Source organism: Chelon labrosus, assembly GCF_963514085.1.
Source record: "Chelon labrosus genome assembly, chromosome: 7".
NCBI lineage: Eukaryota > Metazoa > Chordata > Actinopteri > Mugiliformes > Mugilidae > Chelon > Chelon labrosus.
The window spans coordinates 24,092,144-24,119,266 of NC_140343.1; the positions used below are offsets into that span (position 1 = coordinate 24,092,144).

The 27,123-nt window shown below is 39.9% G+C and overlaps 1 protein-coding gene across 1 annotated transcript in view; it reads right to left on the minus strand.

Moving 5' to 3' along the window:
- naaladl2 (N-acetylated alpha-linked acidic dipeptidase like 2) overlaps positions 1–27,123 on the minus strand; it is a 372,313-nt gene that overhangs the window by 269,850 nt on the left and 75,340 nt on the right. The window contains exons 2-4 of the mRNA XM_084547593.1: positions 24,685–24,864; positions 22,445–22,622; positions 20,890–21,051 (exon numbers count right to left, since the gene is read on the minus strand). Of these exons, the coding sequence (XP_084403719.1) occupies positions 20,890–21,051; positions 22,445–22,622; positions 24,685–24,856 (512 nt within the window). The 5' untranslated portion in view covers positions 24,857–24,864. The remainder of the gene's footprint in view (positions 1–20,889; positions 21,052–22,444; positions 22,623–24,684; positions 24,865–27,123) is intronic.

Here is a 27,123-nt window from a genome sequence, read left to right on the forward strand (position 1 = left end):
GTCCAGTGTTATCGCACCTTTACAGTTTATCTGATGAACTAGACTAATAAAATTAATAAACATGTGCAAAGGTTTGGGCACACCATCAAGCTAGCTGAGTACACTTCGATAGCCTGATGCTATGGCAGCTCTGTTCTACTGCAGAAGACGGCATCTTTTCCGCGTTTTCCGCTTTTATTTGTGGATCCTTGCTTGGAAGAGCCCGTGACTGTTAAAGTCTGAAGAGTCATACAATTTAGATGATATTTTCTAATTCATCAATAAACAAATAGTGATTTTCATGAAGTTATATTTTATACATGTGTTTTTCTTTAAAAGTTTTAATTTTGTAGAAGTGCATGAAAACCCTTCAGTGAAAACCCTTCACAGGTGCAATGTCTTCCTTTCGCTTGAAAATTCAGTTTGCAAACACTACAGTATGCAATGTACTTATGCAGTTTTTAGGAGTTTTTAATAATACGATTTTCCAAAGCACCACTGTCTTTTTATTGGAATTCAGGTTTATCTTGGGAGTTGCACAGAAAAAAGACAAATAACCAAAAGAAAAAACTATTCATACCCATCACCAAAGCTTCAACTGATGTAACATTGCTGTTATATTTATTGCTCCAGTAGAAATGAAATAAACTAATAACAAAAATAAAATAATAATAAAATATGAATAATTTTAAGAACCCTTCTAAAGGTTAAGAAATTGTAAGGATATTTTGTAAAGATCTACTTCCTTCAGATGCCATAGTTATATATATATATATATATATATATATATATATATAATAAAATTCCCTTGTGAAGTTAATGTCACTGTATGAAGCTGCTAGCACCTGCTGCTAACACCAGTATTGATCAGAGGGACACTGCTGTGGCAGACAGCACCATGGTAAAGTAATTACCTGCAGGCTTCACACTCCAGGGAAGTGTGTTCAAAGTCCATGCGCAGGTGTGTGTGTGCGAGCACGAGTGAAGCGTGTTAGATGATATGCACGTGCATGCAGCCGTAATTGAAAGTGGATGGCTTTCCACGGCACGGTCCACCGTAGAGAACTAAACTACATTAATGTCTCAGTTCCCAGCTTATTACAAGCTTTGGTAATTACCCAGTTGGGCAGTGTGAGGAACTCACAAGAGGGGGAGCAGAACATGCATATTGGTTAAGGGAGTCCTTGATTAATGCCTTATAGGTATAATCCTAATAATGAATAAATAGAAGCAGCAGAGACTCATTTATTAGGATGTCATGCAGTCAGACTTATAATACTATCCTGCTGTGTAAAAACATACTAATGATGGGGGATAAAGAGGACATACAGATATTCAAGTAAATTTCATACCTTGCTTTTTGATTTATAATCCTTAACAACATACATGTTTTGGAACAAGGAAGAATTTGGAGCACCTGTAACGTGTATATAAAAATACTGTTATCCACAAGGACACAAACGATAATGCTGAGTGGATAAATAATATAAAATTGAAAAAGTGAGGCACACTGATTTCATAGTGATGCCACACTTAATAAAACTGTGTAATTTGTGTAGTTCATATTCAAATCAAAAGGTATGTCTCATATGTAAGCATTCAGGTGAGTGGATGAGCCTCAGCTATCTTAGAGGCCGGCCTCTATTCCCACTGGCTCCAGATAAATGAGCTTCCACTGTAATTTGCACTGAGCTGTGCAAAACGACTGTACCGACTTTTTGTTTATTTATACTCTCACTGCGTGTGAGGGCAGAAATTTCAAGGGAAATTTCAAGGGCTTTCCAAAAGTAAAGACTAATGACTGTGGAACTTTTAAACTTTTTTTTAACATAACCAATAAATAAATAAATAAATAAAAACTACCCAAAGCCTTATAACTGCAGCCAGCAGCACAATGTGTGCCTGCCCACTAGCAATTAAACATTTAGTTTGGAAGTGTCAAACTCATCACCAGCCATCAAGCAAAAAGCCTTGATGTAGGTCTACATCAAAATGACAGGCAGCAGAGACATCTGTTCTGATGGCAACTAACACACACACACACACACGCACACACACGTTCCCCGTCAATCGCTTCTAGCACCAGCCCTCATCAACACCGCTGATTTGTTGTCGTGGCAGCTCTCAGCCATGTTTGAGGCTGATTGGCCGTGTAACCTTTTACTTGATGTCTGACTGTCTTGTCACATCTTAACAACAAACACAACCCCCAAAACCCATCATCTCACACAACACTGACATTTGTCTGTCTTGTCAAGTCTTAGCACAGCAGTGTAAGAAGTGATGGATGTTGGGTGTTACATAAGGAGAAAAGTGGGATGGGTAAAGCAGCACGTACTGTAACAGCAACAGAGAATTGACGTTCTTAAACGAAACAAAATATATCCCTAGATATACACACAAAGCTTGACTGAAGAGGTAGAGGATATTAAGTGAGCGATACTGCATTGTGGGGGCTGTAATAGCATTATTTATTTATTTAATTTTTTTTGGGAAACACAGACTTAATGGATGACTAACAGTGACTCTAGAATGGGTCTCCATCTAAATTTTCTTTCTTTTACTTTGACATTTGTTGTGGGCTGTTGTGGGCTTCTGCCAACACGGCAAAGACAGTCTGTATCAAAATCTGTACCGTAAAATTATTTGGAATGAACTTTAGAAGTCCTCAGTTTTGACTGGTATGGAAAAATGTCCTTGCTAATGGCAATCTGCTAATGGCATATCTTTAAAATATCTTTTAAATACAACTCTCTTTGGAGAGACATTTCACTTCACTGAATCAGAAAGTTATTTCATCATTATATACCTTTGTACATCTTTTATTAATGGACCAGCCTTGGTGGTAATTATGTGGAAGTAGTTCAGTCCTGTTTAGTTTTACTGCTAATACAAAGTAAAGACTCCATAGATGCCCCCATAGCATAGGTAGGACAATACAAGACGCCTACTGGTAGCTTGTCTATCAAAGATTGCTTTAAAAAAAAAAAAAAAAAAAAGGTTTTCCAAATGCAATCAGTGATGAGTGACTAATTCTTAATGAACAGTTGTGTTTAATGTTACAGAAAAAAAACTGTAGCTGCAGAGAGGCAGCAAAGTAATGGGTTACAGTCTATGAATAAATGGTGTGGTGGCCCCCATCTCATATTAGATGGTTTGGTATTATGTCATTTTAGATTTTACAACACAGTTTACATCCATTTATAGGATAATACTGGTGATACAGTGTTTTTCTTATTAGCAACAAATCCCACAAACATACTAAAACTAAAAATCTGTTACTCAGTTTATTAGATCTTCGTATTTTACATTTTACCATCATGTCTGTGACACTAAGCTCCAAGCTGACCTAAGCAGCTCCCAATACAGATGCAAATCTTGTGAATCAGTAATTTATTTATTTCCATTCCAAGGCCAAGTCATTTCCTTATACAGCTCGGCTCTGTAGCACAGTTGGAAGCTGTCCAGGATAACCACAGCTTGATGTGCTGGTGAATGAGCAGCTCCACTGGAGCAGTTGAAGTTGTGTACCTTGCTCAAGGGCACCCCAGGGGCTGAAACCAGAACTTTTCTTCTGTTTTGCCTGCTCAGATTTATGGAATGACTTTCTGCCCGAGACTCATAGATGACTGAGTGCCCTGGTAGACTCCGACAGGATACACAGGGAGTACGGGGTTGCTGAATCATTACTATAGGCCGTTGGGTCAAACATCTTTGCGGTGGAGGTTGGACTTCACCGAGGCTGTCCTTTCCGGGGTGACGAGCGTGTTCTGTCTGAGAACCTTTGTGGATGGTATGGTTACAGTATGCTGGCGGCGTCATCAGGTCATGACCTTCAGCTCATGTTGAGGTGGTTTGCACAAGTCTGAAGCGGTCAGGTTCATAGTCAACAACTTTAAGTCTGAAGTTGTGCTCTGGCGGAAAACAGTAGTGTGGTCCAGAGTGACCAGACCTGAACTGCAAAGTTTTTGATTTACTTGATGCCCTCACCTCAACCCTCACCTATAGCCATGAACTCTGGGTAAATAGTAAATTGAAAAAAAATAAATAAATGAATCAAATATTCAGTGTGACAAACCTTTGACTTTTGACCATTCATTCATCTATCGTAGGGCCAACACAGAGAGACAGACAACCATTCGCACTCACACCTACGGCCAATTTAGAAACACCAATTAACAAGCATGTCTGTGGATGGTGGGAGGAAGATGGATTACCTGGAGAGAACCCACGCAGACACAGGGAGAACATGCAAACTCCACACAGAGACATCAGCACAGCAGCTGTGAGGCATCAGTGCTAACCACCACACTACTGTGCCGCCCAACGTTCAACCAGTCTTCGTTAAAAACACAAATCCAATTCCTCACAGCGCTTCCAAGGTATATTGTACTTCATAATGCTTTTGACTCAAATTAGATCAAATTCAGCATGCCAATATTGTTTTTTTTTTTTGTTTTTATTGTCAAATTGTCTAAATGCATTTTATTTTTTGATGTAATACACTCAATTTATACTCACATTAAAGTCATAAACTCCTCAGTTACAGTGTCCAGCCACTCTAAACTTAAAACTGGACCGTGAACCCGTGACCTTTTTGACTGGATTGACATTCCTTCAACCTGACATTATGATAATAAATAGGATATGGCACATGTCACAGCTGCACTACCGCCGTGCTCCAGATTGTTTGGATCAGCCTTGGCATTTGACCTTAAACAAAACCTTCGTGTCTGTCAAATACAGGCGCATGCAAATGCACTCATAGGCTCATATCATTTTCTACTCAGTCATTTCGTCATTTACTATGACCCTCGTCCACAGCTGAGTTTTTCTCTACTATCAGAATCAATCAAAACTTCAATTTATAATTTAGAAATCATGTGCCTGTCGGGAAAGCAGAAATGTTTTTTTAGTCGTTACATGACAGAGTGCACTCTACAACTGTCCAATAGGACCATAAGTCCAAGTGTATGTAAAGGCACTTAAAGATGTGTCAAGGGAAAAACGTCCAACACCACTGTTAGGAGCAGCAAATGCAAGCTGTCATGCTGCCAGGCATTTGGCTCAGTCATGTACCATGTAGAAAGATGACAACCTGGATTTGAGTCTGATCCAGGACCTTTATAGATTATGATCCACGTGTTTACTGTGTGAGGCACATTTGCAAAATGCTAATCTGAACATGAAGACAAATCAAATTTAAAAGCTTTCATGTAGGAGTTGTCTATATCATGACATACAACAACCTATGTAAGTCAAGTTGATTGCTGAAATATGAATATCCTCTATCTCTGGAGCTTCAGCTCACTGTAAGTCAGACTGGATAAGTTAAAAACATGACGAAGACAGACTCCCCCTTAAGTATGTTTAGCATGTGCAGGCGTGCATGCTTTATAAAAACCCTCTCCTGCGAATCAGACCATGTTAGTGAGTCACAAATGCATCCCATGAGCAATTCCCAACATGACGTGGAATTACGATTTCAAACTCAAGGACATCAAAACATACATTAAACGGATTTTTCTGGGCCATGTTCTTGGCTGGGTGGAAAAAATTCTTCAAAGCCATTACAAATGAGACAGAAATGTTCCAGTAAAGCCCAGCGTGAAGTCTATTAAACTAGAATCACAGAGAGTAAGTCACCTGGGTCTCCTCATCATGCTCGGTGCAGTTCAAAAGCTGTAGGTGCTAAAAGTAGAGTGTGCGTTCAAAAATTCTAACATAAATAGTTTATCCGATAATTCATAAGAAATGCTGTAAACACATGTGAGGGTAACAAGTCTGACTTATATAGTGACAAGGACATTGGTTTGACAATCAGGACTGTCCCTTTTTTAATCAGTACATCAAGCTTTTCAAACATTACTGTGTGGAACCAAGGTGTGAGCATGCATTTATGTGTGGGGAACCTGTGGTCATGGCACTACCTTCAACCAAATCACAACCGACCAATGAACAGTTCTTACGAAAGGAGATAATTGTATTACAGTGGAAAATAAGACATTTCAGTATTCTAAGAAAGCCTACTGAAGCATTTAATTAATTTCAATGTGTTTTTTGTTTGGACAAGAAGCAACGAGCCTTGTCCTTTTAATGGTCTCTCAGTGAGGAGTGGACGCTATAACGCCAGTCACTTACATCTCCCAACATATTAATCCTTTAGTAAGGAAGATTTTAAAGCTTGCAGTTTGAATCATGCAGACGGAAAGGTCTTCATTCTTGTTTTACTGGCAGTACCACTGGTTCTACTAGTCATTTGAACCACTTAGTTTGATTTGAGTCATTAAATTAGCAGTTATTCAAATGATGATGGTTTTAATGTACTTTGGTACCATCAGAGTTTTCTGAGGACTAGTCGTGGAGGTATTTTAGAACCTCTTCCACCACTTCCTTACGTCGCATCTATCTGTGGCTGGGTGCTCAATTCCATGGACTTGCGTGAGACGGCTGATGTCTTCTTTCTTCTTGGGTCTCTTGCTCGAAACCTTTCTACCCAATCGTGTTGCTTACCCTGTCCAGCGTCCCCTCCGCTGTCTCTGTAAGTCAGCCCAGGATGTTGCGCAGATCTTAATCAACTGTTTTTGTTTTTCTGCTACGGGAATTTGGCCACATCACCTGTGGCTTCTATACTGGGATTTTCTCCTCTGTCGGGTGTGGATTGATTGTCGGATTTAGTCGTCATGGATACCCTCCTCTTCACCTGGGATTTGGATGCAGCTGTGGGCTGTGCACTGCCGCAGAGCTTCACTCCCTTCTCTCGGGAGAAACTGGTCAACGCAAGAACCCACACTCGCACTGTCTTTTATAAAAATGTGATCTCTCTTATCCTAGCTATAGAAATAACAAATTGTAAATCGTATATAAAGTTATTCTAAGTCTTAAGTTCAACTTTTTCTCAATCAAAATCCTTCTCTTCCTACTTAATGACCAGCCGCAGACTCCTCAGGGTGTCCTCTGTTTTTATGTGTTGTTACACCCATTAGGCGTAAAACACAAATGAGGATATTCTCAAAATAGAGCCAGGCACTGTGTGTCTGCAGCAGAGCAGGGTATACTGTAGTTGGGTGTTACATGGCTTTGACTGCTGTGTTTTTCCCTTCCCGTGATTTACATACGAGGTGATAATACAGGCGTTCCGAGTCATATAATAAGGCCGGTATCACATACTCACAAGAGATAGTAGAGCTCTCTCTTTATCCCCCTGACTCAAATACACGCCGAGGCACACACAGTACCTCACTCAGAGACAAAAAAAATAAATAAAAAAATTTAATTAATTGCACTCAAAGTTGTTAGAGTGTGAAATTCCAGGTACTGGTTTATAAAAACCAATTTAAACTTCAACAACTTGTGCATGTTCTGTATGCACGTATTTATGTGTGTAAGTCTGTGTGTGGGATGTGGAAAGAGCAAGAGGTAAAGTGGCAGACAGAGAAATAAGAGCAGCATGCAAAAACACGGTGCCAGCGCTTTTTTTTTAGCATTGTACCAAATTTGAGCCTCAGATCCGACTCTGAACCTAGGATTAGAAAAAGTATTGTACTGCACCACAAAGAGTTTGAAGAACAGCATCGGTGAAGAAGAACTAAACGGCGTTCTGTCTTGATTTTGGTATTCCAAATTTAACTGTTAGGTATTTTTGAACAGTAACGGAAGGTGGCCTTGTCACTGAACGCCAGAGTTGAAGGTTCAACAAAACTGTGTTTCCCTGTTGTGAGGGTGGTGAGGGGCCACGTGTTACTGTACCGTGTAAAGGCCCGTTTACCAGCAATGAAATGAAAATGCCGACAATGAAATCCTTGAAACAGGAAGTAAGTTCACATATTTAGTCGCTTACACTGAAGTTCTACCTTACCCACCATCTTATTTGTGTGTGTTCAAGCGTCCAGGACCCTATTTCTGTTTTAGTCCCATCCAGTTTTAATTCAAGTATTAAAACTTTGAATAAAGTCAGTAAACTGCGCTGAGTGGCCGTGTAAAGTTCACACTGCCTGATTTAAATGTATGCTTTGAGACAGGGGTGTCAAACATGCTGCCCGTGGGCCTAAACCCAGCCCGCCAGAGGGTCCAATCTGGTTCCACGGGATGAATTTGCAAGGAAGAGGAGAAGAAGAAGGAAGAAGGACGGAGAAAGAAGGAAGAGAGGATAAAGATAAGAGGAAGTAGATGGGGCAGAAGGATAAGAAAGAGGAGCAGGAAAATGAGAAAGGAAGAAGGCGGGAAATGAGGAAGAGGAGGAGGATGAGGAGAAGAAGGTGGAGGAGCAGGAAGAAGAAACTGCGAAAATGACAAATAAGACATCAGCTGGAATTGTTTTCAATAAAACTGGCACCTAAACCTAATTTGTCCACTAGAGGTCAAGACTGTTTCAAGGGTAACCCTAACAGAACTGGTTGTTTTGGTAATGACTATAAAACAGTAGAAGTTTGTGTTTTTCTGGTCTCAGCAACTCAAACCACATGCGACTTTGATGTGGGCAAGTGCATTATTAATAAAACTGACATAGCATTATTAATTCTGTTTATTTAATATTGCTGTGATCAGCTGTGGTTGAGTTCAGCCTGACAATATACATGGACACTATTCTATACTATATAATACACTGCCCATCTATATTGTGTTGTGTAAAACCGGGGGCTGATACTTGGCCTTATTCAGCTCTCAAGGAGCTTATTACATATTTATTTTGAACCTGCGTGTTGAAAGTGGAGGAGCAGCCTTTGATGATAAGTGCGTGTACCAGTGCTGCACGTCTACACTGCCACATCTGCACCTATCAGCCTCTCAGCAGTTACGCCGCACCTTCAAAGCAACCGACATAATGTAAAAGCACATACTGTGCGAGCTCAGCATTGTAGGATTCAATTACAGCCCGCGTTTCACTTGTTTGCAGAGTTCTTTTCTTCATATTACCCAAACTCAGGATAACAGCGCTCAATGAAGCACCAGGAGACGTTATATTATATTCTAGCTCCTGCATCCCTCAAACTAAGATAGGGGTTGCTGCTTCATTGCCCCGCAGCTTAAATCAAACCCTACAGTGTAACTTGTGTGAAAGAAAAGACCGAAACATACACAAAACAGAAAACTAAAAGGAAACTCTGCAGATGTTATTCTTACATGTAAAAGATCCGATCAGCGTACCACTGTGCTACATTTGAGAATAATGAATGAAATTCTTTCCTTCTACCAGTCCTTTTCTATACATACCACTCACTGCTGCTCAGTAATACATTTTCTTTGGGATTTCTGTGTCGTCGGATGTTTGAAGTGAAAGGAGATTTTGATTTGACTTCACCAAGTTATTTTTACAGCGTTGGTTTTATTTTTGGAAAAGAATGAGCGCGCACCAACATTTTTGAATGCCTGTCAGACAAAGGCTGGCTGTTCTCAAGAAATCTCCTTTGAGCAATCCACACTACATGCTAAGGAATCCTTTTCAAATGCGATTTTAATTTATAACTGGGAGGGAGCAACATGCGCAGATAAAATACGTATCACACACAAGGCTTTGAATATATTGAGGAACAGATGGCTGTGGCATTCAGTCTGAAATATCTCAACAACCACGCTTAACCACACTTCCAGCTTGGCACTCTTGTGTACATGTGCGATTAAGTGTGTCATTGTGACTGTGGAGCAGGTAGCAAAGCGCTATATAAATACAAGACCATTAATTATGTAGTTGCTTTTGCATCAAATCCATTGGAAGTGGCATGTCCAGTTCCTTACATATAAATATAAATATAAATATGTATATCTTATTAATATTTTAAACATATACTGTACACCAGGGGTCTCCAACTACATTTGTCCAAGGGCCAGAATTTTTCTCGACAGACACTGTCAGGGCCAGATGTTCTTGTAAAATAAAATAAATATTGTATCATAAGTAATATATTATTATTTGATATATTAATGTCCCTTCTAAATTGATGTTTCATTTTAGCCTTCATCAGTGTTAACAGACTCATACTACCTGTACTGCCACTTGGGGACGATTGAAAGCCCTACAAATATGAAGCTAAAATATCTCAATCGGTCCATCACGTGCAACATTACATTGTTTGACCGGTCCCCAAGAGTATGACCCATACCGACTGAGGAACCAGTCTTTGGAGGACTGCTTGCGCATTAAGCCTGATGTTAAAAAAAACAGTGTCGGAGGGGTAATGTAAGTTATCCCATTAACACAGGCTACTTTAATTTGAGGTAAAGAGTAACATTTGTAATAACTAAGGCCTGTCGCTTGTATTTGTCATTTGCTGATGTGCCACGTTTGCACTTAACATGCTTTCCTCTGTTACGTTGACAGTTGTTATTGAGACGCCGCAGTTGTGTGCTCTTGTGTGGGGAAAAAATGCCCAAGCCAAAGGAGATTTGTGAAAAACGACTATAGATAAAATGAGCATGTGAAACAATTAAAAAAAGTTGTGTTGACCTGGCTTCCAAATTTACTGCATCCCAAACTGATCAAGTATATGTGGGATGATCCACAGAGGCCCCTCCCCATAGGACCCAAAGGCCCCCACTAACATCATTCTGTTGCCAGACACCACAGGACACCCTTAGAAGGCCCATGTCCATCTCTGATGAGTCACAACTGTTTTGGAGGCACAAGGGAGACCTGCACAGTATTAGGAAGGTGGTCATAATGTTATGCCTGATCGGTGTGCATGTACTATATTATGAGCAAATGTGATATAATGGTTGTAAAAATAGCACTCCTCTTCATGCATATCTCCTGTGCCATGCATTTTAAAGTTTTCGCAAGCCACTGTGATGCACACACGTATACACCCATAAACGGTGACACTTGCACATAACGGACATGTCACTGGTGCCTGATGCTGTGTAACCACATATCTCAGAGTCTTCTTAATGAAGCCCAGCTTGGCTAAGCAGTAGACGTGCTCTGTCAGCAAAATCATCCTCTCCCTGCTTTTTTGTTATTCCTGCTGTTACTTGCTCTTTCTTTTCTGCTCAGGCTGGGATACACACACCGAATCTTACACAATGGATATAGACAGCATATCCAGGTCTGTTACCGTGAAGTTGCAGTACTTACTACCAAGGTGTTGGCCTTGTAGATATGATGAGATTGTAAGATGCTAGGAAACTAGCAAGAACACTTACCATTCAACAGTTGTACAGTTGTACTCAAAGTGCTTCACCGTCACAATGGTACATTTAAACGCACACTCACACAAGAGTGCCAAGCTGTGTCTTACTTCTGACGAATCGGCATGCAGTCCATGTGCTGGAGTTTGGTAAATGGCCTTGGTAAATGGCCTTGTTTTTATATAGTGGTTTTCTACCTATTGGTACTCAAAGTGCTTTACAGTCACAAACGCATCTACCCATTCACACATTTACAAGCGCACACACACTGACACACCAGTGCCATGCACTGGGAGCAGTCTTGCTCAAGGACAATTCTGGGGATCGAGCCGCTACCGACAAATATCAGAAAAATATCATGCATCTCTTGCTTTTTTTCTTTTCTTTTTTAAACCTAACTCCAAGTTAACTTTTGAACATTTAATCTGTGACTTTTTTTTTTTTTTTATGGGTATCTCATAAGACAACTCATTGAGTATTAGACAGCGGCTATCTAATCAACCCAAGACACAAAGACACACTCATATTTAAATTATTATTAATTTCAGTCACCTGCCTCATGCAACTTAACAGGTGTGGCACATTAAAATTAATTCAGATATCTACAGCTGCCACTTCTACTTGCATATGTGCATATACACCAATCAGGCATTAGAATCAGAATCAGAATCAGAATCAGAACCATAACATTATGACCACCTTCCTCATATTGTGTAGGTCTCCCTTGTGTCTCCAAAACAGTTGTGACTCATCAGAGAATGGACATGGTCCTTCTGAGGGTGTCCTGTGGTGTCTGGTAACAGAATCTTGTTAGTGGGGGACTTTGGGTCCTATGGTTTGAGGGGAGGGGCCCCAGTGGATCATCCCACAGATACTTGATGAGTTAGGGATCTAGTGAATTCGGAGGCCAGGTCAACACCTTGTGCTGTTCTTCGTGTGTTTTTTTTTTTTTAGTTGTTCCTAAACCATTTGTGTGTGTGTCTGTGTCAGGCTGCATCCTGCTGGGGATGGCTGCTGCCATCAAGGAGTGTCTGTATGGGGTGGAGGTAACCACCCTGGTAACATCCACAAGATGTCACAAGATGGTCAGTGCTATTCACTTCTCCTAGGTCATAATGTTATGCCTGATCAGTGTATGAAATATACATTTCCTTATTTGTACATGCTACAGTTATTCCATGTTGGTTGCTGCCTAAGTACAGCTAACCTTCAATTCATATTGTGCCTGAATACGACACAGATGTCGGACTGCTGCTCTGCTGACATGCTGCTCATTCTACACTGCAGCTGAAAAGATATTTTTGATATGTGCTCTCCAACCACTTTCAAACAGAGCTGATTAATCACCTTGTAGTTTTAGTGGTTTAATTGAAATGACAAAACACTCCCAACTCAAACTCCAGTAACAAATAAATTGGAGTCATATTTCTCGTTCTCCTTCAGTAGCTGGAGCTCCATGACAAGTGATAGCTGTCCTTGAGATGACCACAGAGAGAAGTCCATAAGTATTAACTGTTTTGTAAAACACATTAGTAAAAACATATATACAGTATATGTGAACAGACAATAATTTAAGTTCAAGCTCATGTTCTATTACCGCTTATCCTCTTGGTGGGCAACACCTTGGACAACGTTAACACAGAAAGACAAGCAACCATTCACCTAAAATGCATGTGGGTGGAAGTCGTGTTCGAACCCAGAACCTTCTTGCCGTGAGACGTCAATGCTAACCACCTCTGTGCTCCTTTTAAATCATACTATAACCAATAAATATAATATGTCAGCTATTAAAAATATCAAAGAAGCAAGAAAACATCAAATGTAATATACCCCACCCACCTCAGTTTACCCTGTATAATCACAGTGCTTGTATATCATGTTCTAAGATGCCCTCCCTTTCTCTCTCTATTTGTATTCACGCTCTGACGACTGCTCACCCTTTCCATCTTCATTTGCTCCTCTCATTCCCTTCTCCGTGTAGCCACCTCCTCTCTCTGCGCCCACTGATCGCTTTATATCAGCAAGAAATCATCTACACGCGAATAAAATAAGCCTCCTCTACGTTTCTACACCAAACACCGGGACACTGAACATTAGAATAATTCAAATGTAACCGCTGCAAATTGTATAATGTCTGAGTTCAGATGCTGCCTTGCTTATTATGCCGCGGATTTGTATTCATCTATTCAGTATAATTTTGCTGTTCACACTCTGGCATTATTAGGAACGCCAAGCACAGTGTTATTGATATGGCTGTCATATCGCCACAGTGTTATTTTGACAAGGGCTGTGTTTCAAGTTCACACAATACGCAGGCACAGCGGTTTGCGGCGTACGTGTATTTGTGCATATCTAAACACACGTGCAGATTCCAGCAGATGACTGGATGAATGGATCGACAGACTGACCTCTAGACTAATACTCAAACACAGAGCCATGCCTCCTACAGTCTTTGCTCCCTCATTCCAGCTGGGTATAGTTCCCCTTTCGTATGCAGCACTTAGACTACACAATTAAACCTGATAAAATGAACAGCATTACATCTGGCTCCATGCTTTTTTTGAAAATAGGTTGGGGAGGTTTCCATTCACCTCTATAGCGTAAGCACTGTTTCTATGGTTACATGCCATTTAATATAGGGTGCCGTTATTAACTGTGTTATTATTCGCTGAAGCAATACACATACAGGTTTATATCCACACATACACATACACACACACACACACACACACACACACACACACACACACCCACACACACACATACGCACCCACACACACACTCCTAAAGGGTAACAACATTACATAAAGGCTCTGAAATGTGTGGCGCTCATGTTCCACAGATGCCTGATTTTGAAAAGTGCTTGCGCTACAACGGCCAAAGAGTCACTGCAATCAGTCACTAAAGCAGCTGATTTCTCTGATTAACACAGCTCTAATGAGAAGAAGGAGTAATCAGTGAAATGAGCTGCAATGATGTCAAGGTGGATGAGAACCTATAGACCGCTGGGTCACATTGTAACGCAGTGCAAAATCAAAGTTGCAGGAGATGCACTTTACATGTAAATTTAATGTATATATTATCTTCTGTCCATTTCCTTATCCCAAGGCACTGTCATTCTCATCTTACCCCAGTCTAGTTGTGTTGATTAATTTTATCTGTGACTGGCATTAGAGCCACTCCCAAATTCCACCCCGTTCTCTTATAACAGCCCTTATTAAGCCGACCTTAACAGTAACCTTCCAATTAAAAAAAATAATTTTAGACTACCCTGACAAATAAATAAATAAATAAATGACAATGCTGTAATTGTACATTACAATTTGTGTAAAACACAGCAGCACTGGAACAAGCCTGATCCACAGAGGCAACAACATTATGCTGAGTCAGAACTGTTTTGAAGGCACAAGGGATTTGTACACAATTTTAGGCAGGCTGTCTTAATGCTATGCCTGACAGGTGTGTATAGAGTATGCAAGTAAAAGTAGGAACTAAATTCTTGTCAAAAACTTTTGGAAGTTGTAAAGATGTTGAAGACAAAGTCAGTTCTACCCCGAATATGCTTTAGGCCTGTTTTGCACTGTTATTGTCATGAAAACATCTGATCTATACTGAGTTAGCCCCTTAGTACTGCACAACATGAAAACAGCCTATAGTCACTTTGCTATTAGCCCAGTTGCTTGCACATGGCATAGACACTGAATTAAAATATCAGTATATGTTTATGAGCAGGAGCTGAAAGACACTAATTCTCTGCAGCTCTTGAAAGGCCAGCCCTTGATTCCCTGTGGCCCACTGTTCAAGTCTGCACTGGACCACCAAAAATTTAACTGGCAACCGGGTTGATTTTTCTAACATCTCTGCTCTACCATGCCTACACCCAGCTGTGCAGGCCGGAGGGGGGTTGTCCATTGACTGTATATACTAGTGGTTGCTAGATCATGTTCTTTGATTACTCCAGTGCCTTTCAGATAGCCTACCTGATGAAGAGGATGATAACAATACAGGTTAATGCTCCTCTGGGGTCCTAGATCACCGACTGCATTATTGGTCGCCGTCAGCATGGGTGCCTTTAGAACTGTGTATCAGACACAGTGAGGAGCAGAACTGGAGCCCCACAGGGGACTGCCCTGCCCACCTAAGTGTACAGCTGGGTAATCTTCGTGAAGGAGCACAGAGGGGGACGTTGTCAAAACTCTTTTCCATCAAGGACATTGTCGACATCTCACACCCTGCACATGGTGCTCTAAAGACCAAAGACTAAGTCCTCCCTTCCTGTAGCCATCTCGTCATGAATTTAATTATTCTTTAATAATTTTTGCCAAAGCTACTGTATGTCCTTTGAGGGATTAATGCACATATTCTAGAAATATGAAGACGATGGACTAGTGGAAAAGGGGCTTTAGGACCATAAGGTCACTGGTTCACATCCCCCTTATGTCCAATGTCTAAGCTGTCTCGGGCAATCACCTTCCATCCCGCGCCAAATGTATGGCAGCCTACTTCTCTTTCTCATATAGATAATATATGAGATCCAATATGAGATATAATATATAGATCCATCGTTACAATAAAATGTGTAGCTTTATAGGTTATGTAAGAATATCTCAGATGTTCCTGTGATTTAGGTGATTTTAAGTAGCACAATATCATTGTTAAAATGTGCAAACACAGCTGTGTTGTGGAAGTGTGACAACCTTATAGCGGTAAGGTGCACACATTTCTTGATGGATTCCACCCACACATGAGAAACAAATCCCTCAAACTTTCTTATCCTATGCAAAGCAGCAAAGCACACAGTGTACTTGCGGAGGTGGCTAATATTGATTTGATTTGATTTGAAATAAAAGAGATGAATTTGTATTGTTATTGACACTGTATAAATACACTGACAGGAACCTGAGTTGTAATGTTCAGTTCTCTTTCAATATAAGCTATTTGAGTGAGAGGACGCACTACAGCACAACTTTGATTAGAGTCTGAAGCAGCTCTAAATTTCACGAAACCTTCCATTGATGTTATCCTCTGACAGTCAGTCTGTTTTCAGCTGCTCTATCCTTAGTCGGTTTGCAACTAGTACAGCTGTTTTAGGCAAGACCTGAACTCCTTTTCTCTTTCACTGCATTTAGCACTATTTTGAAATGTTAGCATAAATTAAAGATTTTAAATGTAACCTGGACCGAGCTAATAAGTGGTGTAATCGGCTGGATAATATGAGCTACAGAGGAATAAACACATACGTTCACACTGGCTGTAGCCAGGCTAAGTTCAGTTATTTATTGTGTATTTTTTTAAAGAGTTGTTCAGCCAAGGATAAAGATTCTGTGACAATTCCATATCCTGTAGTATAGTATTTTAAAATTTACATCCGCATTGTATCCTTAAAACTAAGGGCAAGAACTGTTACACAGTACTTATATCAGTTCCTGATCACCAAACCCCCACCTGAAGATTAAAGAAATACCCCTCCATTTGTCAGTGCATTATGCTCAGTTGTCCGTCTGCCTGCAAGAAACATATACTCGAGTTTTCTACAGGCAGCTGAGTTATTCCAAAACTGTGTTTTTGTCCGTAAGGTGGTGACTTTTTAAAACCGTATGATCAACAAATGCCGATACCTATAGGGAATCACGTTCATAAGACTTCTAGTGTACAAATTTGGCTTTTCAAATGTGCACCCATGGTCAAGTTTCTAAGGTGATAGAAACGACGAGTTTTTAGCAAGCCAAGTGCTTCATTAAGTTTTGTGAATTAAGTACATGTAAAATCTCCCAGTGGGACTTATCGCCCACTAAAAAGCAAGCAGAGAAAGCATGCTTCATGTATAGCAAACTTTAATCTATAATCCATCTTATCATTGGTTAAATATGGTGCTCCACGCTGTGCTTGATTTGTAACCAAGATAGTTCATATTCATATGAACAAGAAACTCCCAAGGAACAAGCCAGGGATGCATAGCAGGAAGATAGTGATCTATAATGCTGGATGCACTCGTGCCAGCGCAGGATGATACATATCATCCAGATAAAGCCATAACAGCTCGATAAAGATCTGAAGATGGGATACACACAGAATCTGTAGCAATAAAAGTCTTAAAAATTGCATCTTGAGGATTACCACTAAACTCCAATCCTTCTCAAACTGAACACATTTGCTACTATTTGACATGTGTCTGATTATTTTCAGAGAAACAAACAAAATGAAACATGTGCTAATGCACTTTCCTCTAGCTCTAAGGATGAATTTATTACAGTTGTATAATTAGCAGGAGAGATAAGTATTAGACAGGCCAAGATACTAGCAGTGAGAAACCATCTTCTAGGGATTTGAACTTAATCCAGTTTCTCTCAAAGTAGCTCTGTGTGCTTACACACCTCTTTGAAGTGTAAATTGAAGAGGGGGGGAGAAAAAAAAAGATTTGGTTTCATGAAGTTTCTACTGTGACAAGTTTGTAAAAAAAAAAAAAATAGGTTTCAGTGTTTTGGTCCTATTAACAAAAAACAACATCAGATGCTCTTTGGCTAAGAAACAACAGAGAGTAGAAGTATAAAATTATAAACACAGGCAGAACTCATCTATCTGTCTACGCAAAGGCAGCTATTCTATTCCAAACAAAACATATGCTGATTGTTATTCGTTGAGTATGGAGCTATTCATGCGAGTACAATAATCACTCAATGTGGGAGAATCCTACAAACCGAAGAGCAATTAATTCACACAGATATATTTCCCCTGTCTAGTCAAGCAAAGCTGTTTAAATATGCTCCCACCCCCCATTCCGGTTAGGTCTTTATCTGCCTTCAGAGCTCCATTCAGATATCTTTCACTTTGTCTGCCTCCGTTATGCTTTTGCTCCACTTCTCCCAGATTTAGCACAAAGCCAGGAAGCTTTCCTTTTTGCAGTTGTGTGTGCCGTTATTCTCAAAATTAGGATCCGGGTCCATGAACAAGCATTTGCCAAACCCTAAGCTATGGTAAAAGCCCATTCATAAAACAGATTTTGTCTTCAAATACTCCTGGCTGCCAACCAGTTGCCACTACGTTGAAGGTATTTGTGTCTCATCTGAAAACAGCAGTAATGGCACGGGCTGACTTTGTCAGTCAGCTCTGGCCCTGGTCATGTTTTTAATATAAATGTCAAAACTGATTGGAATACCCACAGGAAAAATCTAAGAGAAGAAATAAGACCTTGGATATTTGTCGGTTGTTTGGCGCCCATTTCGACCGTCGACCATTTGCATTAGCGTGGATCCAGAGAGCAGTCATCCTACGTTTCGAGTAGCACTAGTCTGACAGGTGTTTCCATCCACTACTAGTACATGAACCATATAATTTAGCTTGTTGTGATCATTTCCCACATATGTGCTGTTAAACCATTAAAGAAGAAATTTTGGTGCAATAAAAACATTGGCAGACAAACCTAAAGTTACAAAAAACTGAGAGGGGAAAGCATGGCATGTGTAGTATGTCTGTTTCATTTATTAATCCCACAGATTTCATGTTTGGATTGGGCAATTTTTCATAGATAGATAGATAGAGCAAATGCTGCCTTATCACAACTGTTACTCACAATACACAAGTTAACTGTATACTGTACTTAACAATACATCTTATTTTTAAACTCCTGGCTATTTACACGAGTTTGCATCAAATATTAAATATTATTTTCTTTTACAAATTAAAAGTCCCTATGCGGGCATCAAACGTAATTGAAAACACTATTGCAGATTCATTGTGGGTTAATATTTGAAGTACAGAGTATTTAATTACAACCCTGTAATGACTGAACTAAAATGTGTTTCTTCTGCTTCACAGCACAAAGGCTTAATTCATTAAGAGTTCATAAGGTGCAACAGCCTCCAGGTAAACCTCACGCTACTGCTACGTGGATGTATCTTTTGGATCTCAGGCGTCTGTTTTAATCTTCTGCATTGTAGACTTGTGACTTATTTTACAGTACAGACCAACCACATGCAGCATTAATTCAAGGTTTACATAGTGTACGTGACATTGCATGAGTTCATATCGTTAATGCTGGCATCTGACAGACAGAGGTCACGGATGAAATTATAATAAGCAATATACTGATTAACTGAGGTGTAGTAGGTGGATAAAATAACCATTTAATTTCATTGGCAGCAGTGTTTGCCATCCATTTACAGTAACAAATCCCCCACCATTCGCACAAGTGGTTGGGATTCAGTGTGTGTGTGTGTGGGTAGCCTTGGTGGTTATGGATGCTTTGGTGGGGGTGTTCCTGGCACCTTGACATATGAATGTGAGAAAATAAATTATATAAAGCGTGGTAAACTCAGAGAGGGAAACCATGGTGACATGATTGTCTCAGTTCAGTGGCAAAGCCAGTTATCTCATACAGACACATACACCCAGGCATCCCATGATCCTTTGGCTTGGAGAAAACAACGTTCGGGTTGACAGAAGTTAGTATTGGTATTAAAAAAAAAAAGGTATCTGGTGGAGTCTTTATCTCTCGTACCCCTCTTTCTGTTCCCCCACATCACTCTTTGGAAATAAATAGATAAGTGCATGGCTAGAAGGCTACAAGTGTAGATAATGCTGATCTTGGAGTGCAGCAATCTGTGATCACAGCAGTATTGGTTTTCTTTCCCAACAACTCTTCCCTAAAACCCTTCATCACTAGCATAATATTCTTACTTTACAGAAATAAGTAGTTTCTAAAAAAGATGGTGACTCTGGCTCTCAGAAGAACAACAAAGGAACAACAGCCCAATTTGTTGGTAATTTAGAAACAAACACAGACTGTTTTCCGTTCGAGAACCTCAGCATTTGATTCCTAGTTTGATTTAAACCCGTCTACATATAAGGTGATGTATGCATTGTGCTTTGCCATCCGGGTTCACCTGATCCATCTTCTATCAGCATGGTGGATTTGGTGGTAGGAATAGTGGCAATGGATGTGGGGCGTTTTCTTGAGGTTGGGGGCATTGTTGGCACAATCAACCTCATCAGTCCCTGCGTACTGTTATAGCATGAATCACGATGCCTCAGAGTTGAGATTGTTCAACTTGGGAACCACCCACTTTGCATGTCCATCATTGGTAAAACTGATGGAATTTTATTACATTGTTCCTTTTTAATTACACAGTCTCTTGTAGTCATTGTGGTGGGGGTAATGGAACTGGCCTGGTCTTGTTTAAATAAGTAATATGTAACAAGAAATTCTTGGTATTGATGACAAGAAACCAATGGGAATTGTTGGTAGTGGAAGGGATGATAATATGGTATCATGGAGCTATGTATATTTAGTATAGTACCACTTCAGGGTCAGAGTTCTGTCTTTTTACAGAATTAAAATTCCTCACAAGTTGGTTAGGTTTCCTGTTAAGAAGGGTAGGCGATGAAATAACATGAAGTGAATCATGAGAGCACAAATGGGATTCAGAAGCTCCCACTCATGCTACTTTCACCTTTGCTTCTCAGAGACATCAGCCATTTTTTGCATGGCCACAAAAGGGGATTTTGGGCAGGGAAATGTAAGAATAGGTTACTAAGTGAACACAGACAATGTTTATTTTGTATATTTCACCATTTCCCTTGCTAAGGCTTTGCACAATTGTTGGTCAACCTCCTGTCATCATGAACGTTTTATATTCTGCGCATGTAACCCAATCTCCGCTCTTACCAGGAAACTGGCTGCTTTTTAGAGAGTGCATCCATACAATATCAGCTTACTTTAATGCATTGTTACCACTTCACACTTTGCACCAAACGTGCAATTGTTGTTAGCGGGAGTTGGGAACTTACCTTTGAAGGGCATCTATCTTGTCAGCTGTGATCCCTTTCAGCAGCTCCTCCAGCAGGTCGGAGCTGTCGAGTGGAGGAATAGGTGGTTTGACTCTAGATGTGTGACTGAACCAGCCAATCAAGATGCCCAGGACAAAAAGCCCCACACCTGCCAGGAAGTATCTATATAAAAAACACAATATTGTCAGAAATAAATCAAGAGATAATGTTACACTAACTTATTTTTTATCTGAACTTCCAACAGCTTCTAAAATATTTATCAGTATAGATAGCGTTTGCTTAGTATGTAGTAAAATGCTACAAGGCAAAAGAAAGCTGGGATGTGGATTTTGAGCTACATTTAGTTTCATGATCATTTCCTGTCAAGGCCAAGAAGGAACTACTACCAGTGTACCTATAGAATGGCCGTTCTTATTAACTCTTCCTTTTTGACTTTGAGAAACAGTGATCAGTAGAGGCCTTCAGGCATTCGAAGCACTTCAACGGTGAGAAAATGGCTCCCCTTTATGTACAACATAACAGTTGATGGACGCCTTTTATCAGGCAGTTTCTGAGGTACAGGCAGGCCTTAACTTCAAGTACCTTGTAGTGGCACTTACGTAAATAATATGCAACTTTTCCAACCTGGCAGGTGGTGTCTCAATTGGATGGGTGTCTGTAAATGTTCTAGGGCTACTCACTCTCATCCTATGTGCAGTACTTTGAGCGGGGCAATAGAGATACACAGTGCATTAGCTAGATGATGACATGAGGGAGTACAGTACAATCAGATCAATGTCCACTTGAATTTATGTTAAGAAAAAGACAGGAATTCTATTTATAGTCATTGATACTTTAAAGTGGGTAAGAGGCAGAGCCTTCATTAGACAGTTTTAATGTTTCCATAATTTCCATCATGCATATTATATTTTTCTCTGAAGGCGTTCCCTGATTGAGCCATTGTGGTTCATTCTCTGAAATGGTAGTCATATTATCAGATATAGCTGAGTGAATTAAAGTTTGCCAAATAAAACTGCCTTTGTGAAGGTGCACAGCAGTGAAAAGCAAACTCAGAGTTGGACAGCTGTGATTTTGGTTTCAGATTTGACTCTAGACCTGACCCTCATGAGGGTTCAATTGACTTTGGATATTCATGGTAGCAAAGGCAGAGTAGGAGGAAATCGTAGAAATATCAGGACCTCACATGTTGCACTGCTACCAAGACTAGCTTGACCTTGATATACAGATGGAAGATACAAAGTGTATTTGTGAGTATTTTTGGTACTGTCAAGTTATGAGCCAAGTAAACAATCAAAACTTCATGAAGAAATCATATTTTCACTATACAGTCTATAGGGTTTAAATGTGTGCACTGAAGTCTAAATCAGTCCACAACTGCATAACTACTCTAACGTATTCTGCTGCAAGTAAGCAACAAAACAGCAAAGTGATATGATGACAGGTCGTAGTTTGCACTATAAAATTTCACCAGATTGCATGTAAAAAGGATTGACAGTACATGAAACAAGGATGTTCTTGAGTTGTTCAAATGGTTCTACTACAGTTCTTGTATTACCTGAGGAGAAAACAGTGCAGTCGTCTCTGGCCTTTATGGCCAGGAGCCCTGGTGAAGTGGGAGATGTAGTTTGGATCTTCCTGGAGTCGTTCAAATCGTCCATGTGGTGAAACTGAGACCGATGGCTGAATGGGTTCCATCAGCTCAGGGTCAGGGTCCGGACCAGGGTCTGAACATCCTGTACGTCACAATTAATTAAACACAATTATAATACAAATTAAAAAGGAACACACAATGAATAAAAGACACATTTGTAAAAATACAAATCCCTGGATGAAAAACAATATGCCGACAATTGATTTTTGACTCTTGTTCATTTGTTCTGTCCAGATAACAGCCACCGAGAATAGCCAGCTGGTCCATGACAGGATAAATCCAGAGTAGTGACAGGTCCTTGGTAGGGCTGTGACTGGATAGGAATGATGTCCCCGACGGTGACGTAGTGAATCAAGTCCCGACAATTAACACCTCCTTAGCGTATTGTGTCTCACTACTTTATCTACACAAGGAGGGGCGGTGATTATAAAAGCCTAAACGGTTTACAGCCATCACGGTGCTGCCCATATTAAATCATATTATATTATATCGTATTATATTAATCTGTGCCCTGATTGCCCAAAAGGTGTGTTACTTAACAGAACTCAGAAAAAATGAAACAATATGCAGGTAATTAATGATATATAAGAAGGAAGACATAATGATGTGTGCGACTATGTGCATGCTGTTGACATAATGCAAGAAACAGTGATTACAGAGTCGCCTGTGTGCAGGTACTGCAACATGTATCCAGACATCGGTATCTCTTCTCCAAGGTTATCATATTTGTACGCAATATATTTCAAATTACACGAAATAAATAGCAACTTTACGAAAATTTTGAGCATTTATTTGTTCTATTCCATCAACAAGCATGGGTTAGTCTGTGAAGGTTCTCAGCCGTCCAGGTCATGGTATATCCAAAAAGCATTAAAAAAAAAAAAAAAAAAAAAAAAAAAGGCAACTGGATTTGTAGAGTTTTTTTACATAGTTTGTGTAAGAAGTTTTTCTTTTTACATAGTTTATAAAGCTTCTCCTAACTCGTCATCTCAGACAGACAAAGGCGTTTTTATGAGAGTCTACAGAGCGCTCACACCTCCTCATGGTGGCAGTTAAGGGAGCCCAAACAAATCATTAGTGCTGAGTGGATGAACAATTAACAACTCTCTCAGCCACCACAGGTGTAGTTTAGTCAGGAGGAGACACTTTGTGCCGATGCACAGCCAAATGACTGATTCCACGTCTGATTTCATCGCAGGGATTATGCATGGTTATTTTGGGGGGAATTACTGAGAGACAATATTTTGAAGACACAACCGACCATGGCAATGAAGTCTAATTTATTTGGTTATTCTTACTTTCGCATGCAACTGTATCACAAGGTCAGTAAGGTTCATTGCTTTTGTGCTGTAGTATTTACCAAGCTGCCATCATATAAAACTATGGACATAAACATGGTTGACATTATTACTACATTACATTGCTATAGTGAGCATGTTAACTTGTAGCTTAAAGCAGCACTATATCCTATTTGCAACCTTACTGTAGGAAGTTAGCCTTTTGAATGTGACAAGACTCTTTGGGTTTTGTTAAGATCACAGTGATATAAAAAAAGAAAACTTGATATGTTATGGCCATAACGTACATTTGTGAGGATAGAAAACAACCACTGATACTGAACTTCAGGCACAATCTGAAAGAGAGTCTTTCACAGCTGACAAACTCTAGCTCTAGCTTCAGGCTACTTATGAAGTATCTGCCTTTCTCTGGAAGTGGTGAAATCTTCACATTAAACGCATTGTTTTTTCACAGTGGTTTATTCCTGTATCATTTAATAATTTCATACACACCAATTCTGGATGAACGCTGCTTTAGTATAGGTTGTATATATATAAAAAAAAACATCTGCACTGCATTAAGATAATACAGTGTGGTAAAATACTTTATGAATAATTTAAAATCCCATTGTGTCATTAATTTGACCGTGTTGAGTTGCATTGAATATGAACTACAGTTTGACTGTCCTTTTAGTATTGAAAACAAATCACCTCTTTAGAAACACAGCTTGCTGCTTTGTGAGACCAGCTGCATGGATCTACAATTACTTGCACACGTTGACATCAATCATCAACTGTGTAGTTGTATTCCTATATGACATTATGTATCCACTGTGTATTACTTGTGTTTATTAAATAAAATCCTACCTGATCTCTGGCAGTCTACATGTTGCATCTGCATGCGGTCCATGCTCGGTCCCGATTCCTGTAGCTCCTCCTCCTTGTCAAGATCCCAGTCAAGGTCCAGATCTCCAGAGCAGTGTAGAACCTCACCAACAAGCGGGCCACCCTGTACATCACACACCTTTCTATACGCCATGATGTCTCCTGGAATACACAATCGACACTGATTGTAGTTCCCAGTAATATTAAAAATGTCTCCCGAGTATGGCAGAGGAATTTTCCAGAGATTTAGATGACGTGACATTCTGTCTTACTAGGCTTCAGGCTTTGTGCTTGTGGCTGAACAACAAATAACCGAATAATGTCCTGTGAGGTCTGGCAGCTACGGGCGTGTTTAAGCTTGATAACAGTCAAAGTTGATGACAGCAAAAAGTAATCTGACTGGTTGAATATGGGCTGTGATAAGCAGATGGGGTATCCATTCACATTGGAAAAGAGCAAATTCTTTCAAAATGTTTTTCACAACTGTTTTAAGGACGACTGATTAGATGACTCTCTGAAACTAATCACCTGCTTTATCACATGATAAAAAAATGTTGAAGTAATGAAACATTAAACAGGACACACGCTGACCTTAACAAACGTGAAACAACAACCACTGTTTCTTACTCTCTGTTGCACCATGCAAGAAGGCCAAACCCTAGTGAGCAGATAAGGTAATAACCAATTAACAGATGCTCATATCGTTATTGTAACTTTTGTCTGCCCCATCGTTTATAAAATACAGAAAAAAAAATGGATTTGGAAAGCAAGAAGACTCTCAAGAGCGACTGGAATAAATAATTTCACCATGTGAAGGGCAGTAACACCCTGCCACATCAAAACTTCCAAAAACCCCAAAAGGAGTAGAAGAACAAAGTAAGCGATAAACAAATGAGCAGATATACATAAAGACATTTTGAACAACAAGTTCTGCTTCAAAGCCCTGCTAATATGTTAATCAATTGGCAGTCTTAGTTTAAACTATAGATAGTATATAGATTACTGCGCAATGGCTCCTCAAAAGTGAAGCCAAAGCAAGTAGAGCTCCCCCTGGTGACTGGCTGCAGTATAGGTCATATATCTATACGACCTATATTGCTCCATGCTGCATGTCAGTGGATACACATCAAATATTTATTTATTTATTTATTTATTCATTCAGGTTTTCTGTCATTTTAGATGGATAATATAATACTGATGTATGTTCAAGTGTCAATTTTCTGGATAAGTTTCGTTTGAGTCGGTTATTTGACGCTATAGAAACAAGATGTGACATAATGGCGACAACCAGTTGCTATGCCAACCACTCCATAAAGTGATCTTGTGGGACCGTGAGAGTTGTAACTAACAAACTCTGGCTCCAAAGTTGCAAGATGCACCGCCCATATCCCCGGGAAAATAGCATCAGTTTGGCCAATGCAAGGAAGTGGGGACGCATTGTCCATATTTATATACAGTCTATGGTTTAACCAATAGCTTTGTCGGAATGTTTTGGTTCAATATAGGACTGGGACAAGTAATGATTGTAAAAACTCAAATTAATTGGCATATCTTTACATAAACTTTGAAATCCAAGTATTCCTACTTTGCAAATGGCAATATAGTATTATGCTTTCTGAAAGGAGACTACAGACTGTATTTGCTGAAAGCCTGGTATCAGTCACCTGGGTCAGTTTAAGACTGCTCATTTGACTTAAGGTAATGGATGTTACATTAGTGCTGTAAATTGAAGAAAATGTGATAAATGTGGTTAAAAGCTACTTGGGCTGAGTGACTGACCGGAGCACACAATTATGGAGACTAAAAGCACCGTAGGGCGGTAGGATGCATTTACACACATTAATGTGGCTGCTAAGGCAAGTCAGACTGCGTCGAGAGAGAGAGAGAGAGAGGGGGAATCTGCGTGTTGGTAGTGTTTTGCTCAGTAAAACCGACTCTGGGGTCAATACAGCTCTTAAACAGCATCATTAAGCCTCACCATGGTTGGTATCACGTGGATGGTGACCGTCTGTGAATCTGTTTGGGTATGAGCCTGTGGCACCCGACCGGGGATCAGCTGTATATAATCCCCTAGCTAGTGTCTCAGTGTGCCATCAAGTTTAACAGCGCTTTTTACATGCTCCATCATCAAAGTCCACCATGAACGGACAAATGAACTGCCCAATCAATAACCGCTTGGGGTGAAAAAAAAATAAAAAAATAAAGAATAAAGAATAAAAAAGAAAAGAAAACTGCCTCAGACTGGCAGTCAAACTTATAGCCCATTAATCTGTGAAACTCCACTTTATACTAGGTGCTTAATTCAAATGATCGCTGGGTCAAAGTGAAGAAGAAAGGATATTGGAGTAGAAAACGACTTGAACATGAAAGCCAGTGATTTAATGGCTGTTGGATAACACAACACATCTCTGAGCAAGAGAC